The sequence below is a fragment of the Opisthocomus hoazin genome, chromosome 5, assembly GCF_030867145.1.
Source record: "Opisthocomus hoazin isolate bOpiHoa1 chromosome 5, bOpiHoa1.hap1, whole genome shotgun sequence".
NCBI classification, from domain to species: domain Eukaryota; kingdom Metazoa; phylum Chordata; class Aves; order Opisthocomiformes; family Opisthocomidae; genus Opisthocomus; species Opisthocomus hoazin.
This window is the reverse complement of record NC_134418.1, coordinates 9832641-9847582: the sequence shown is the minus strand read 5'-3', so window position 1 is coordinate 9847582 and position 14942 is coordinate 9832641. Positions and strand designations below refer to the sequence as shown.

General features: G+C 37.9%; 1 protein-coding gene across 1 annotated transcript in view; it reads left to right on the top strand.

Moving 5' to 3' along the window:
- Positions 1-14487, top strand: part of LETM1 (leucine zipper and EF-hand containing transmembrane protein 1) — a 32625-nt gene extending 18138 nt beyond the window's left edge. The window contains exons 6-14 of the mRNA XM_075420372.1: positions 172-375; positions 864-983; positions 1605-1736; positions 2355-2534; positions 3175-3330; positions 6125-6259; positions 6840-7030; positions 9014-9152; positions 10511-14487. Of these exons, the coding sequence (XP_075276487.1) occupies positions 172-375; positions 864-983; positions 1605-1736; positions 2355-2534; positions 3175-3330; positions 6125-6259; positions 6840-7030; positions 9014-9152; positions 10511-10660 (1407 nt within the window). The 3' untranslated portion in view covers positions 10661-14487. The remainder of the gene's footprint in view (positions 1-171; positions 376-863; positions 984-1604; positions 1737-2354; positions 2535-3174; positions 3331-6124; positions 6260-6839; positions 7031-9013; positions 9153-10510) is intronic.
- Positions 14488-14942: the final 455 nt, after the last annotated feature.

Here is a 14942-nt window from a genome sequence, read left to right as displayed (position 1 = left end):
AAATAAGTTGGGGATTTAAAAATTTCTTACATGTCTTCCTTGTGTCCTATTTCCTATCCCAAAATTGATGCAATGGACCTGACATGAGGAGAATGTTTTTATTACTCGAAATAATGCCCAACCATAACATTTGCTTTTAAAAGCTTTGTGCATGTTTGTTTTTTCTTACAGATCAGGGAAACTGGCGAAAGACCCAGTAATGAAGAGATCTTAAGGTTCTCTAAACTGTTTGAAGATGAGTTGACTCTGGACAATCTAACGAGGCCTCAGTTGGTGGCACTTTGTAAATTGTTGGAACTTCAGTCAATTGGGACAAATAACTTTCTCCGCTTCCAGCTGACTATGAGGTTGAGAAGCATAAAAGCAGATGACAAAGTGAGTCGTTGTAAACAGACAGCAGTTAATAATTTTGACATTAAGAGTGATGAGTGTGTGTGGATATATGTATTTCTTTCTAAGCATTTTCCTTTTTGTCTTTCTTGTCTTATTTTTGAGCTAACTCAGAACGAAAGGGCTTGAAGACGTTAAAATGAGAAGTGTTCTTATTTGTAAAGAAAAAGCCAACCTTTTTTTAATCTATCATTAACTGCAATGAAAGTAATTGTGTTACAAACTAGAGCATTTCTATGAAACTAGAATTTGTGAGGGAGCTGATAGAAATACGGAGAGAGATTGACGTTACCTTTATGGAGCTGTTAAGACCACAGTATGATGTTCACTGTTCGAAAAGTGGAAGTTCTTTTGTGTTGTCACAGCAGCCTCTAGTGGCCGTTGTAAAAATAGGACTTTCTGGTTGTGCGTTGATGGTGGTTCTTCGGTTTTGAGCTGTTACATGTTAAAAGTCTCTTTTGTGCTTTGTGCAGATGATTGCTGAAGAAGGAGTTGATAGCCTGACTGTTAAGGAACTGCAGGCAGCTTGTCGTGCCCGAGGCATGAGAGCTCTTGGTGTGACAGAGGAACGTCTCAAGGAACAGCTTAAACAGGTATGTTTTTTTGCAAGACTGGATACACAGACCTAACTTAGGTTGCTAGCTCAGATTTTTCTTTATGATTCTGATAAATGATTTTGCTTCTGTTCTCGTTAAAGACTTGGATACAACAGTCTTTCTCCTTAATAAGCTTTTGTCGTGTGTACTGTGTAAGTATGTAGTAGCAGTGGGTTTCTGGCTTTTGACTGGGGCTTGATGTTTTGATGATGAAAGTAGCTACTTAGGCTTAAACGTATCCAAAATGTTTGCAATTTTGGCAGTTTGTCTTGTTAATTATTTGTATTACTCTTTGAAGGACTTGTCTCCAAGTAGATCAGTTCCTTGTCTTTTGGTGATGCTTGGTGTAGAGGAAGAAGCATGTGGAACAAAACAATTTTTGAAATATTCATTAAATTTTTCTTGAAATACTTCTTCAAACAAAATACTTCGCATGTTTCAATGCAATTACTGTAATTCTTAACTGCTTATAGCCTGTAGTTCCTGTGCTAGGATACTGACTGATAAGTAGTGGTAAAAAAAATTGCTCTTTACTTTTTTGTGTATGCTTGACTTGATGTGCAAAAGAAGAAAAAAAATCCAAAAGTTGAAGATTTGTTTTATGTATTGCATTTATAGTGGTTAGATCTGCACCTGAACCAGGAAATCCCTACTTCGTTGCTTATTTTATCCAGAGCCATGTATCTCCCAGATACCCTTTCTCCAGCTGATCAGCTCAAAACAACACTTCAGACACTACCAGAGAGTGTTGTAAGTAGTGATGTATATAGTCTAACCAACTGTTAGTATCATTACTGAAGAAGTGTTTAGAGAAGATGTTCTTCTTTGTTGCTTTCTTGTCCTTGAAAACCTAAACCGTGAATAGGTTTATTTAAGTGACCTTCAAACACAGAAGTTGGCTTACATGTGGAGAGGTCCGAGAATAAAGCAAATAAAAGGCAATATTTCACTGCATGATGGTAGGCAGGAATAGCAGCATAAGAAGATTTATAGTACTTTTTTACTTGTATGAAAAACAATCTATGCTCTGGGCAGTATAAATACATTAATATATGAAAATGATGATGATGTGTAGAGAGAGAAATTATATGAATAGATTATTGGTAGTTTTGAGAGAGAGAATGAAGAACGTTTATGATTTCAGGGTGAAAGGTGCTTGTTTTCAGGGAGTAGTCTTTCTCTGGAGAAATGCAGAATTAGGGTAACTTTGGGGGGTTATTAACTATGTTAGTTAACGTACCTGTACTACCTGTCTCAATAAGGATATATAAACTTATTGCATTGCGTACTCATACGTGTGTGTGTGTGTATATATACACACACACATACAGACTTTAATAAATGATTGACTTTATACTTTATTTTTAGGCCAAAGAGGCTCAGGTCAAAGTGGCAGAAGTTGAAGGTGAAAAAGTGGATAACAAAGCACGGCTGGAAGCAACACTTCAGGAAGAAGAAGCTATCAGGAAAGAAAATGAAGAAAAAGAGATAGAAAGAATGTCTGAAGCTGCAGAGAAAGCCAAAGAAACCCTTCAGGTTGCAGCGATGGTAAGTTCTGCTCTCAGCTACTGGGAAGTAAATGCTGGTGATGTGAAAACTAGCATGTTTTGAGTTACTGCCTCTGCTCTGGGTGTTGCCTGCAAGAAACTGGACTTTAAATCCATATATGGAAGACGTGGGAAAATATTAAAACAGACTGCAACACAGAAGGTTCCCTGTGAAACATAAAAAATTGCTTCAGTCTTGTGTATCTTTGATTTCTCTTCTTTCCTCTTAGAGTCATAAGAGAAGCCTTTTATTCCTCCAGCAAAGGTGGTGGGTTTGTTTGGGTTTTGATCCCTGCCCCGTACTTTAAATGTGATTGTTCTTATCTTTGGCTCTTTCTATTTGTCATTAACCTGATAATGTCATTGTGTAATGCTTCACTATAAAAGCTGCTGGCCTTCTCTACTGGTGAATTAAGCCTCAAGTAGTCACAGACATAGATCATGAAGTGCAATTGGGTATTTTTATGTGAAACCACTCAATATGTTGCAGTTTTTTAACGTTGTCTTCTCCTAAAAAAAAAAAAAAAATCTGCATCTACTTTGGCAACTGTTTCTATTTTTACAAGTCATTCTTTACTGATGCTAGTACAGATAATGCTGTCTTTGTTTTAATTGAAACTTCATGGGCCTTTGAAATTTAGAAAGAGGTGGAATCAGCAGTAGATCTCGAAGCAGCTGGTGTGCAAGCTAAAAAAAGTCAGATGGCTTTGGATACTGAAGAAGAACTGGCAAGGGCAGATACGGCGATGGACTCGGAGACACTGAAGGATACAGCACCAGTATTGGAAGGCATTAAGGTAATGTGGATAACTGTACATTTTTACCCTTTTCAATGTAAAGATTCAAAACATCCATGCAAGAGCCATGAGAAGTTGCCTGGCTGTCCTTCAGTTTTAACCCTCTGGCCACATTCTGTCAGTTGAAACCAGCTAATTAGTAGATTGCAGATTCTTACCTTCCAGTGCAGAAATTGATGTTGGCACAAAACATCTCTGAGTATCTCCTTTATCTATCTGTGTTACTGATACTAATATACCTGTTGGGGGGGGGCATTTGCACTGGCTGTAGACGTAATGGATCTGTGTGCAGTTAACACAGGAGGGGAGAGGGCAGGAGTAGGTAAATATGAATGTTCCTTTCTTTTGAAGGGTGTAGCTAAGAGCGAAGGATTAAGGAACTAGGTTTGTACTAGACTGTGCTAGATTTGTATCGACTTCCTTTGCTAAACTGATACAGGCAGCTTGTATACACTATAAAAACTTTTTAGTGTACTCTTTCACTATTTCTGTAGTATGATGTTGAACATAATTTATATCACTGTTAAAGTAACAGATTATTTCTAGGATTAGCATGCTTTGTTACAGTCAGAGCATGCTGTTTTTAACCATTTACTACCTGGCTGGCCAGTAGCTGCCCAGATTCTCCTCCTTGCCCTTATTGAAGATAGGAATGACATTTGCTTTCTTTCAGTCCTCGGGAATCTTCCCTTGTGACTATGTCCTTTCAAAGATAATCGAGAGTGGCCTCTCAGTGACATCAAACAACTCCCTCAGCACTTGCCGTTGTATCCCATTAGGTCTCATGGGCTTGTGTGTGTTCAGTTTGTTTTGGCTGTACTCCAGCCTGATGCTCCCCCACCGACAACAGATTTTTCTTGCTCCAGACTTCCCCACTGGTCTTGGAGACCTGGGATTACTGAAGGCCAGTCTTACCAGTAAAAACTGAAGAAGGCATTGACTACCTTGGCCTTTTCTATGTCCTTTTGCACCCAGTTCCTTGTCCCATTCAGTAGTAGGCCCACATTTTCTATTGTCTTCCTTTTGTTCCTGATCTACTTGTAGAAGCCCATCTTGTTGCCCTTCCTGTTCTTTGCCAGATGTCACACCAAGCGGACTTTTGCTTTGCTGAACCCACGCCTGCCGGCTTGAACAGTGACTCTGTATTCCACCTGGGTCACCTGTCCATGCTTCAACCTCTTGTATGCCTTTTTTTCATGTGTCAGTTGTACCTTGAGTTTTATTTGTAGCTGAGCACTTTATTCTTGTCAGTAAGACTTAGTGTCAGGATTTTTCTAAATCCCAGTGTTACTTTTCAGAAAAACAACATCAAATTAAAATTCATGTTTTAGGTAGAGAAATATTTTCAGTTTTCCTGGACAGCATCATTATCTACCTGTATTATTAAACATTATTTATTTACTTTAGAATGCTGCCAAGAAGATTTTAATGGTAATAACAAAACGGAACTAATCCACATTGAAATCATACATTTTTGTGTGATGAGTTAGCTGACTCGGCTGACCATGTAGCTGGGTGCATGGTACTGCAGCCATGGGGAATGCCGTGGGAGGGGGCAGGCGAGGCTGGGGTCATCCTGTTTGGAAGCAGCAAGGATGTGTGATGTCGCAGCTAGTTTACCCTGCCACATCTGGCATAGCATTCGCATCGCCGCGTGCCATGCCACCAGCGCTGTGGGGATGTATGGCACTGGGCCACAAGAAGGACTTCCTCGAGAGCCCGAACTGATAAGAGAAAACAAGAAATAAAGTTGGTGTGGCATTTCTTAACCGAAGGTACAGTGTGGCCTGTCCCTTGAAGATGCTTGCAAAGATTTTAAACACTGTGGAATACATTCTTGGCTCTTAAGGGAAAAATGTAAGACAAAGATGACTGATTTTATTTGAGGCAGAGGAATTTGTTTTCAAACTGAGTTTCTTGCCTTTTTTTTTTGCCAAGGTGAACTATAGATACCGTGTTAAATTCAGAGGCAAGGTTGATGCCTTCATACTAAAAGTACACTGAAACTCTTTCTGAGTTGGCGAAGGGGCTGAATGCCTAGTTTGTGAACTGTTCTGTAGTTGTTTCCTGGAAGCCGATCATCATTCTGCTCTGTGTTTCTGACATCCTTGTTTGCACATGTCTTTCTGTACTCTACTTCGGTGGCTGTTCAGATTTTAGCCATTCAAAATAAAAGCTGGTGTCTGTTAAGATCAATATGCCAACAGTAGGTAATATTACGGGATTTTAGCATTTTTAGTGAATCAGCGTGAAGTCTTAATTTTCAAGTATTCCTTTTGGGGTTGTTAGATTTTTATTCTCAGCTTTTCAAGAGACAAGTGTACCTCACAAACTATGGGTGTTCATTCTCATTCCTACAAAGGTTATTGAAGATAACTTTGCATGGCAAAAATTTTTGTGTGATGTGTCTTTCCTATACGTAGTGAATTGTTTATCAGTTCTTTGGATTTTTCACCCAGCAGAGAAGGAAGTAAAACATTCTTAAATGAGACAATAAGATAAAGAATAGCCAAAACCTACATAATGAATCACATTAGCTGAACTTACTATTGGTGCACTTAAAAAATATGTACCATAGCAAGCTAATTGCCTTAGCATTTAAGATCTCAGCATTAGCTTCAAAATGCACGTTTCTGCATTAGTTTCAAAATGCCAGTCGTACAATATTGACCCCAAACATGGAAAAAGAATCTGGAGCCTGTGTCTTCTGGTAAAAGACCAAAAATCTTTGAGGAAAATCGTGGATGCGTCTCTTGCTGATTTTTTTTTTTTTTTTCTTTTTTTTCTGTTGCAGGGTGAGGAAATCACAAAGGAGGAGATTGACATGCTGAGTAATGCTTGCACCAAGCTGCAGGAACAGAAGAAATCACTAACAAAGGAAAAGGAGGAGCTTGAGGAATTGAAGGGTGATATCCAGGAGTATAACGAGGTGAAGAATGGGGCATGGAAGCTCCTTTTTTTTTTTTTATTTCTGTTTGTATTTAGTTTTAGCATAAATGATCCACAAAGTTGAAGGGGTTTTTTTTTTGCTTGGACATTTGTTAGCCTGTAGTTGGTAGCTGACTGAATGAGCTTTGGTTTTGTGGGACAATATGGAGTCTCATTTGTATGATGTGTGTAAAACCTGGTTCACTGGAGTAGTTCTCACCAGATGAGAATCCTGTTCCTGCTCTCATTTCCAGGGTGACTAGGCTAACAGGTGCTGACTAACTGCTCCATGCTGCAGTTCTTTCTTATCAAACGTAGATGTCAGTATTACAGATATTTAAAGTAAAATGAATATTATCCAATCTTAAGAAGGCTGTGGAAAATAACATTTAAGGGGTGCAAGAAAATGACTGCAGTGTTAGAATTTATTGTTCTAATTCCAGTTTGGCTTTATATGTCTATACATTTGCATTTCATTTGCAAGTGGTGCCTGTCTTGAAATGCGAGTCTAAGTCAGTAGTGTCTGTTGTTAAGAATTGACACCAATAAAAGCTTTTCTCTCTCTTACCCATTTCTTTTAGGATTTGCAAGAGATAAAAGAGCTCTCTAAAACTGGCCAGGAAGAGGTAGTGGAAGAGTCAAAGGCAAGCAAGCGATTGACCAAGAGGGTGAACCGAATGATTGGTCAGATAGACAAAATTATTAATGAATTAGAGACGAATCAAAAGACAGTGGATGTAAAGCTAGATGGTGGTGAGAGTCCTCCTGCTGGGTAAGTGACTTCGGCTTTAGTCTTGCTTTTGTCTGATGTGTGATTAGAAAAGAAGTTGTTTAGAATGTTAATTTAATTTAATTTAAAAATAAAATTAACAAAATTGTGCTGTAGATGTTTCTCTCATCTAAGGGATGTTAAATATGGTTGAAATGAGGAAGGAAAAAAGCAGATACAATTCCCCAGATGTTAGTCCTGAGGGGGTTCTGAAAGTCAAAGTGTCAGTTAGTATCTTACCCTCTTGTTCACGTCTGTAACACTGACAGTGATGCAGGTGAAATCATCCCTTTAGTCATGCTCCTCATGCAGTAGGTTTGCCCTGTGTCATTGATTGAAAAGGTGTGCAACAGTACAGTAAGCATATTCAGGTTTGTTCTTTGGTAGTGAAGATGTCCGTGAGAAAAAAAATTGCAATAAAGTCTATTCTGTCTCTGGAGAGAAATAGGGGAACAGGTCTAATGAAAGTAAGGAGATAATTTTACATGGTCCCTTTCTGAAAATTTGCTGTGTTTCAACTTTGACACACTTGCAGATTTTCAAAGAAAGATCTTTCGTGATAGTTTCATTGCAGAAATCGTTTGTCAACACTTCTCCAGGTCTTGGTGTTACTAGAGAGTCTTTCAGACAATAATACATTGTCTGACAATGGTTATATGCTGCGTATTGCAGGCACTGAAATACCTAAAAACTGTAACTGTGATTCTCAGAGTTTGTGATTACGAATGCTGTATTAATCTAGTTTATTTTAATAGCCCTATTTTGTGTGATTAATTAAGAGAGTGTCCCAGCTCCCAGAGAGCGTAACCTAAATGGAAATAAGGATTCTGCTTTTGTTGCTTCCAAACTTTGCGGTTTCCAGTCCCCAAACGGTGACTTGTTTCAGATGTTGTGTAAGAAGATTAAGGTAGCCAGATGAATCATGCTATAGAGAAGTTCTTGATCAAAGCCATCTGAATTTGTAAATTAAAAATACAGTGTAGAATCTGCTGGTAGTGAATGTAATTGTACTTCGTCATGGAGGGTTTTATGGATAATTTTGTAGGTGATTGTGGATGACTGAAAATTATTAGTTTAAATACTGCTTAATTGTCAAAGGCTTGGTTTTGAACCTTCAAGTTGGTGCAGTCATTACCAAGCCATTAAGAGTCACAGAAATGACACAAGTCCTGGACATCTACAGCTTGAGAAGTGCTCCTTGAATGAAAGTCAGTCTGTGCCCAGAGGTTAGGGGCAGGTATGGAGCTGGGACTACACTGATAAAGCCCTTCTCTTTAGTATTTATTGGGTTCACTGGCCTGTGCTGGAAGACAGCCTGACCTGTGCTGGAAGATGGTTCTTCAAATGAACAAAACTACATAGGCAAGCAGAGGCTTTAGGCTGCAGAAGACAGACAGCTTTAGCTTCATGAGATCAGTAAGCAGACAGTGGAAACATCCAAAACCTGCTAGTCACAATGTCAGGTTTAGTCTTTTATTCTACAAAGTCTATTCCTTGATAGGAGCACATGAAGCCTATTTTAACAAAACAGCTAAATTGCTAAAGCATTTTGTTCTCGGCTTTTGTTTTCCTGTGACTTTCTTTAATTTTGTGCAGGCCATCCTCTCTAAGTCTGAAAGGGCAAGAGGTGCATGGCACTGCAGCTTTGGTAAATGGGGGTGGGGGGGCAAGGGGCATTGGATACAGTCTGGGAAGCACAAACTGCACGAAACTTTATTTCAAATGCTGCTGGATACCTGTATTTTTGCAATAAAGCACATGGAAACCAAAAATGTGAGATTGGATGGTAAGATAAAGATTCATTTGAAATCTGCTTGATGATCAGTAACTCATTTTTGCTTTTTTGCATACTGTTCAGGATTCTAAATAAATAGTTAATGTTTTTACAAATGACTTGCAGTGTTAGTGACTTTCTGTACTGCCTTTTGTCAACTTTACGGGTTTGGAGTAACTGCTTGCAATGTACAGATTGTGCTTCCTCTTCAGGGAGAATCTCATCAGTATTGCTGAGCTAATTAATGCGATGAAACAAATTCAGAAGATTCCAGAGGAGAAGCTAACTAGGATTGCAGAGGCACTCGATGAAAACAAGGATGGCAAAATTGATATAGATAATGTCGTTAAGGTAAGTCTGTGAACTACTTGAAGAAAATAAGGCTAGCTATCCTTCAAACACTGTGCCTGTTTTGACTTAAATTCATATTGCTGTCTTTTGCAAGAGACTGTACTTGATGCCGGTGCAGTTTTTAGTAATGTATTGTAAATAGATCTTCAGAATTTATATGGCTATTTATTGGGGAGGGCGGGGGGAATCTTTATGCTGTGTCTGTTACCCACGTTACCTTTAAAGCTGTAGATTTTCCTGTGTGCCTATGTCAAGTTCTGTAACGTTGTTGTGCTACTGATAAATGGGAGGGAGGATGGGAAGGAGCTTTAGAAGAGTTACTTTAGGAATACCACTCTTAACCAGAGTCTTGACATAATGCATATAGATACACTTTATGTCAACACCAGATAATAGCTTTTCTTACCTACTTTTATACCTTAGGTATTTCATGGAAACCTATATTTCCTACGCTTGAAAGCTGTCAGATCATTACTTTTCCTTTAGGTGCATTGTAAATGACTTGCGTCTTTTCCTTGATTTGTCCTATTTTCTTATTCTGCAGAACATTCTAAGGTTTTCTGTATGCTTTTCCTTCATTTTCTTGTTTCTTTGTTACTTGATAAATTTAGACCTGTCCTGAAACTTGCTTCCTTGCAAGTAATTTTCCTGTGCGATACAGAAATAGCACTGAGACTATAGCCAGATAGAAAATACAGTGTCTGCCTTTTGAAACACATTTTTCCTCTCTGCTGAAGCTGTGCTGCTGGTGATTATCTTCCTTGTGGCTCTAAACAGCCATTCTACATTTAGCAACACAGGTAAAATGTACTTCTGAATTCTGCATATAATGCAGAATAATTCTGGGAACTTGAGGAGCTATGCCAAGAATACATCTGTACAAAAAGCTGTGTAAAGGCATTTGGAATCACCTGCTAAATTGTTTTGTCATTTTGCTTTTAAGTTTTTGTAAATTTGTGCCTATTTAGTACTGTAGGTCTTTTTGATAAAATTAAGTCTATAAATTAAGTATTGTCTTAAATACTATTTCAGTGGGTACTGAATCTGAGCTCTCCATTGGAACAGATATAATAAATGGGTCTGGTTTACTAATGTTTTAAAATACGAGTCTCTGTGTGCTGAGGTCAAGAATTCTAGATCATTTGCTTTAAGTTTTAGTACTTTTTCTTTTTTTAAATACTCTGGATATGGTTGAGGCACTGGATGTGGTTTCAATTTGTGTTTCATGTAAGAAAATGCAGTTTTTCTTGAACATGAGAGAACTGATTAATTTTTTTGTCGTAACAACTTATTATATAAAAATGCCTCAATCGTGTAAAAACTAAATGCTGTCTCATTTTCATTCGCTGTTCATATAGGTGGTCGAATTGATTGACAAAGAAGATATTGATATTGGCACCAGTCAGGTTGCTGAGATTATGGCACTGCTTCAAAAAGAAGAAAAACTGGAAGAAAAAGAGAAAGCAAAGGAAAAGCATGATAAAGAAGCTGCGGAAGCAAAGAATTAAGCTTCAGAATCTGAAGCTAATCCCAGTTGTAACCAAAACCGTGTCTATGTTTCTGTGTCTAATGGCTACATACTACTTGAGCTCTGTGATTATGGGAAGTGTTTTGAGCTGATTCTAGTAATAAACTGTAGATATGTTTTCTGACATATGGAATGAAATTTCCGTTCATCAAAAGTGATTTACTGTTATTCCATACAGATGAAAACAAAATGCGCTTCTTTAGTAGTGCTCCTGCCCACAAAATCATGTATTTGCACTCGTTGTGGCACAGTGATCCATTAAACTTGCAAATTTGCTGTATAAATTAAGTATATCTATCATGGAAAAATGTTTCTCATTTATTTTGTTTCATCATTACATGGGGCCCAACCTTGCTCTGCTTCTACTTTCAGCTTTTTCAGAATTTAATACTAACTTTCACTTCTGTCACAATACTACATACTTTATAACCTGTTAGTGAAGATTCTGTGGCTTCAGTAGCAGCTCTTCAGATTGAGTTTTATTTAAGCTATATATCGCTAAGCTGTTGCCTCACTGACAGAGCATGTGGCATTCTAACCACTCTTATGAATTAATGATGATTATTTTTTTCTATTGAGGGGAAAATCAGATTTATTTTTCCCTGGAATGGAAACTTCCCATGAAGTTTGCTTCTTATGGGTGCCTTAAATTTCTTAAGACTAGGGAGTAGAGGATGTTGCTTCTACTCAAAATTCCATGAATTACTAAATCATTGGAATCATAGGAGGCTTTAAAATAGTTTCAGAACACGATCTGTCACACAGTAAAGTGAGTTAAAGTGTTTGTCTAAATAGCAAAATGAAAATAATCATAAGGGGGAATGTGTCAGCTGTGATCTGTTTTGCATATATTTTTTAAAAATGCAGTTATCTTCATGTTTGTTGTTTTTCTCTGATAATTATTTACACTATAACTAGTTCTCTTACCCCTCAGTTTCATCTCAGGTATAAAATCACTAACCAGGTATAGTCAAAGTACGTAAATATATTCATCTCATGGCCTTGCTTGCTGTGCAGTCAACAAGTCATGTCTGGTATTGCCAGCGCTTTCATTACATCGTTGGCTTTCTAATTAATTGCTTATAGTTACTGTCTTCAACTGTGTGATTAAATACTGGCCGTAGGTCAAGGTTTACTCATTAATGTCTGTCCTTATTAGTAAATTTTAAAGTTTAAAAATGGAAACACCAACTCTGGGATGTTCCATAATTCCTGGTAGCCTGAATTTTCCACTCGTTTTTGAAATCTGTTATGAAATACACAGTGTGACTTGAACTAGCAGGGTTATGGGGTTTTAATTTTGTTTTTATTTTGCACCCAGTATTGTAAAACACATGAACATTCTTGATTTTGTGTACACTAGAGAGCACATCTTACAATGGCGCTGTACACAGTGATATTGAGGTGGGCAGTTAGTACTTAATGCTTTTAGTCATAGTAACATATTTTCATAGAAAATGTTGACTCCCGAGCATATTTCAGCATAATTCCATATTCAGTATTTATCTAGATTGGCTAAATTATTTGTAAAAACTTATTTGAAGTTAGTGGAACAAAAGAAGTTTTGACAGTCTCATGGCTTGCGTGATGGACCATTGTATTTAGTTGTTTCCAAAGCAAGATGTGTACAGTAAGATGTACAGTACAATTAATTCTAGTGAAAGAGTCAGTGTTTGGTTCAAGTATCAAGTTCCTATTCTGTACAGTGTGCAAAGAAAGCTGCTTACAGTAAGAACCCCCAGAGAATTACTGTAACTGTATCTGAAGTGTAAAATCGCTGTGACGAAGCTTGAAATTTCAAATCAGTGTGATCTTTGTAGTTCATGTACCCCCGAACAAGGGGGCTGTTCTCTTCCTCGTAAATCGAGATTAACTTGCAGATTTCAGCATGAAAGTCTGTTTGTAGATTTTGAAGCTAGGGCTTCCCTAGGTGCTTTTGTAGGCCAAAACTCATGTTAGATGAAAATGCAAGAGTAAAACTGATTTCACAAAAATACAGTTTAAAAATTACTTCTACATTGTAAAATTTACAATTAGAATGAATGGGCTTTGAAGCACACTAAATTTTGCAGTTGTGTATCTTCAATTTGAAAACAATGTGTAATGACCTTACTTGACATTCCTGAAACATGATAAAGGTACTCTAAAATTGTCTGCTACCTTTCATGCGGTATCAAAAACCTAAGAATTTGCACTTGGATGCAGGCAAGTTTAAAACAGGGAAGCAGCAGGAAAAAAATGTTTTCAAAGTTTTATTGATTAAAGTTTTACTGAGCTTTAACTATCCTTACAGTAAATTATTTGATTGTGATATTTAGGAGTTTTAAGACACTTCGCTTCTCTTCTTTGTCTGTGTTTACTGTTCATTGAAATGTTCTGTGGATTAAATAACAAGGGAGCCAAAAATAGCAGATTTTTTAAAATTAAGAATATCCTGATTAAGATAATTGTGATACATTTATTGAACATTTTTTTACCTTTTGAACTTGTTTGAAATTTGGCATATTGTGAAGTTTTAACAGATTACATAAAATACATTTAAATATCAATCGCAAGTGTCGGATTTCCCCCCGATACCCAAAGTGTTTAAAGGACGTACGCATCAACGACGTGAAGCATTTTCACAGGAAATCCCTTCCTTCTGATGCTGACAGTAGGCAAAGCCATGACAGCCGGGCTTGAAGGACACATGTTCTGCAAGCTGAAGAAGCTTAGGAAGCCCTGGGTGATTCCCGTTCGCCCGGTGCTGACCTTGCCCAGCAGCTCTGTCCAGGCGGTGCAGACAACACAGCGCACCGGCGGCTTGGGGACGAGCTGCCGAGAAGGGGCTTGCGTGTCCTGCCAGCTGACCAAAAAAACAGAAGCCGCAGTACTTGCTGAGAAGGGATGACTTCTGAGTGTACAGTAGCTGGTCAGAAATATTCCTGAATGAGTATTTAATCAGGAGGTGTAAAATATTTGTTTAAATAAATTAAAGGATGTGTGAGATTTCAGTGCTCTCGTGGCTTACACAGGCAAAGTCTCTAAGCTCAGAGTTAGGTAAGCGGTGAGACCGTTGTTGGGTTTGCTTCAGGTTCCAATAAGAGCAGATGTTGATTATAAACTATTCAGGGGAAAAAAAAGTAAAACATATAAAAAGCTTTTTTAAAAAATCAATGACAGGGATGAGAAGGAAAGTAGGATGTAATTTATTTTTCCCCTTCAAAAACAAGCAGGTTATAGGACCTGTTTTGTTGAAAAATTTCTTTCCATTTCATATTAGCTCGAAAGATAGTTTTTACTGAGATTTTCATCACTGGCTGTTACGAGAGTAAATTGACCTGCAAATTAAGTACCGGAACGCTAATTTAATGGGTAGTTTGTCAGCAGAACTGCATGCAGGTGGAGAATATTCTCTTGACAGGAGATAGTACCTTACACTTACGTAGGCTTTGTCGGGGGAAAAAAATTACATCTTTTATACAACTCCAAAATACTTCCTGTAACTTTGTATCTACATGCCTTGCTGATCATTTAAACTTTAGCTACTTCAGCATGTTATTTAAATACTTTTAAATTGTTTATATCACATTATTTGGTATATTTAATGAAAAGAATAATCCCATATTCTGTTCTCTGTACGTATTCAAAGTTTTGCGTTTCAGCTGAAGAATTTCAGCCTGTGTTACAAATTTAAGTTGCAAATCACTTGTCTGTGCTCTGAGCATACTGTTCCTGTGTTTGCCATCACACAGTATAAAATTTTTAAGTTAATTGGAGCTTGTGTCCTTTGTTTAGTTGTAATAAATGTATCATTTTGGAACCTAATCTCTCCATTATTTTTTCTGTTGCTTTTGATTATTTAATGTTCACTTGTTGCTGTTCGGACGAGAAGCCGGTGACAAAGCTGGGCGCTGATGAGCTGAGTGTTACAACTGAAACGCTTGGGGTGGAAGAGGGCAAGGGAAGGACAAAGCTCTAAACCCGAGGGGCGTTGGGTTGTGTGGGATTTGGGGGCGTGTTAATGCTTGCAGACATTGTCTTGGTGCAGGGGACTGCTTGCCTGGGGTAGCAAACAGTGCTAAACTGTTCTTTCTAACTATTTAAGTGTGAAAATGGAGAGCAGCGTACTCTACTGTAAGGAGCTAACAGAAAGGTTGATATCTATTCCAAACAGAAATGTCTCCTCAGGAAGGATCCATGTTTGGTATTTGTCAAGTCAGTGGAGAAAACATCTGAAACACTTCCAGAGGTTGATTATTTCATACCAGGCCATGTTGCTC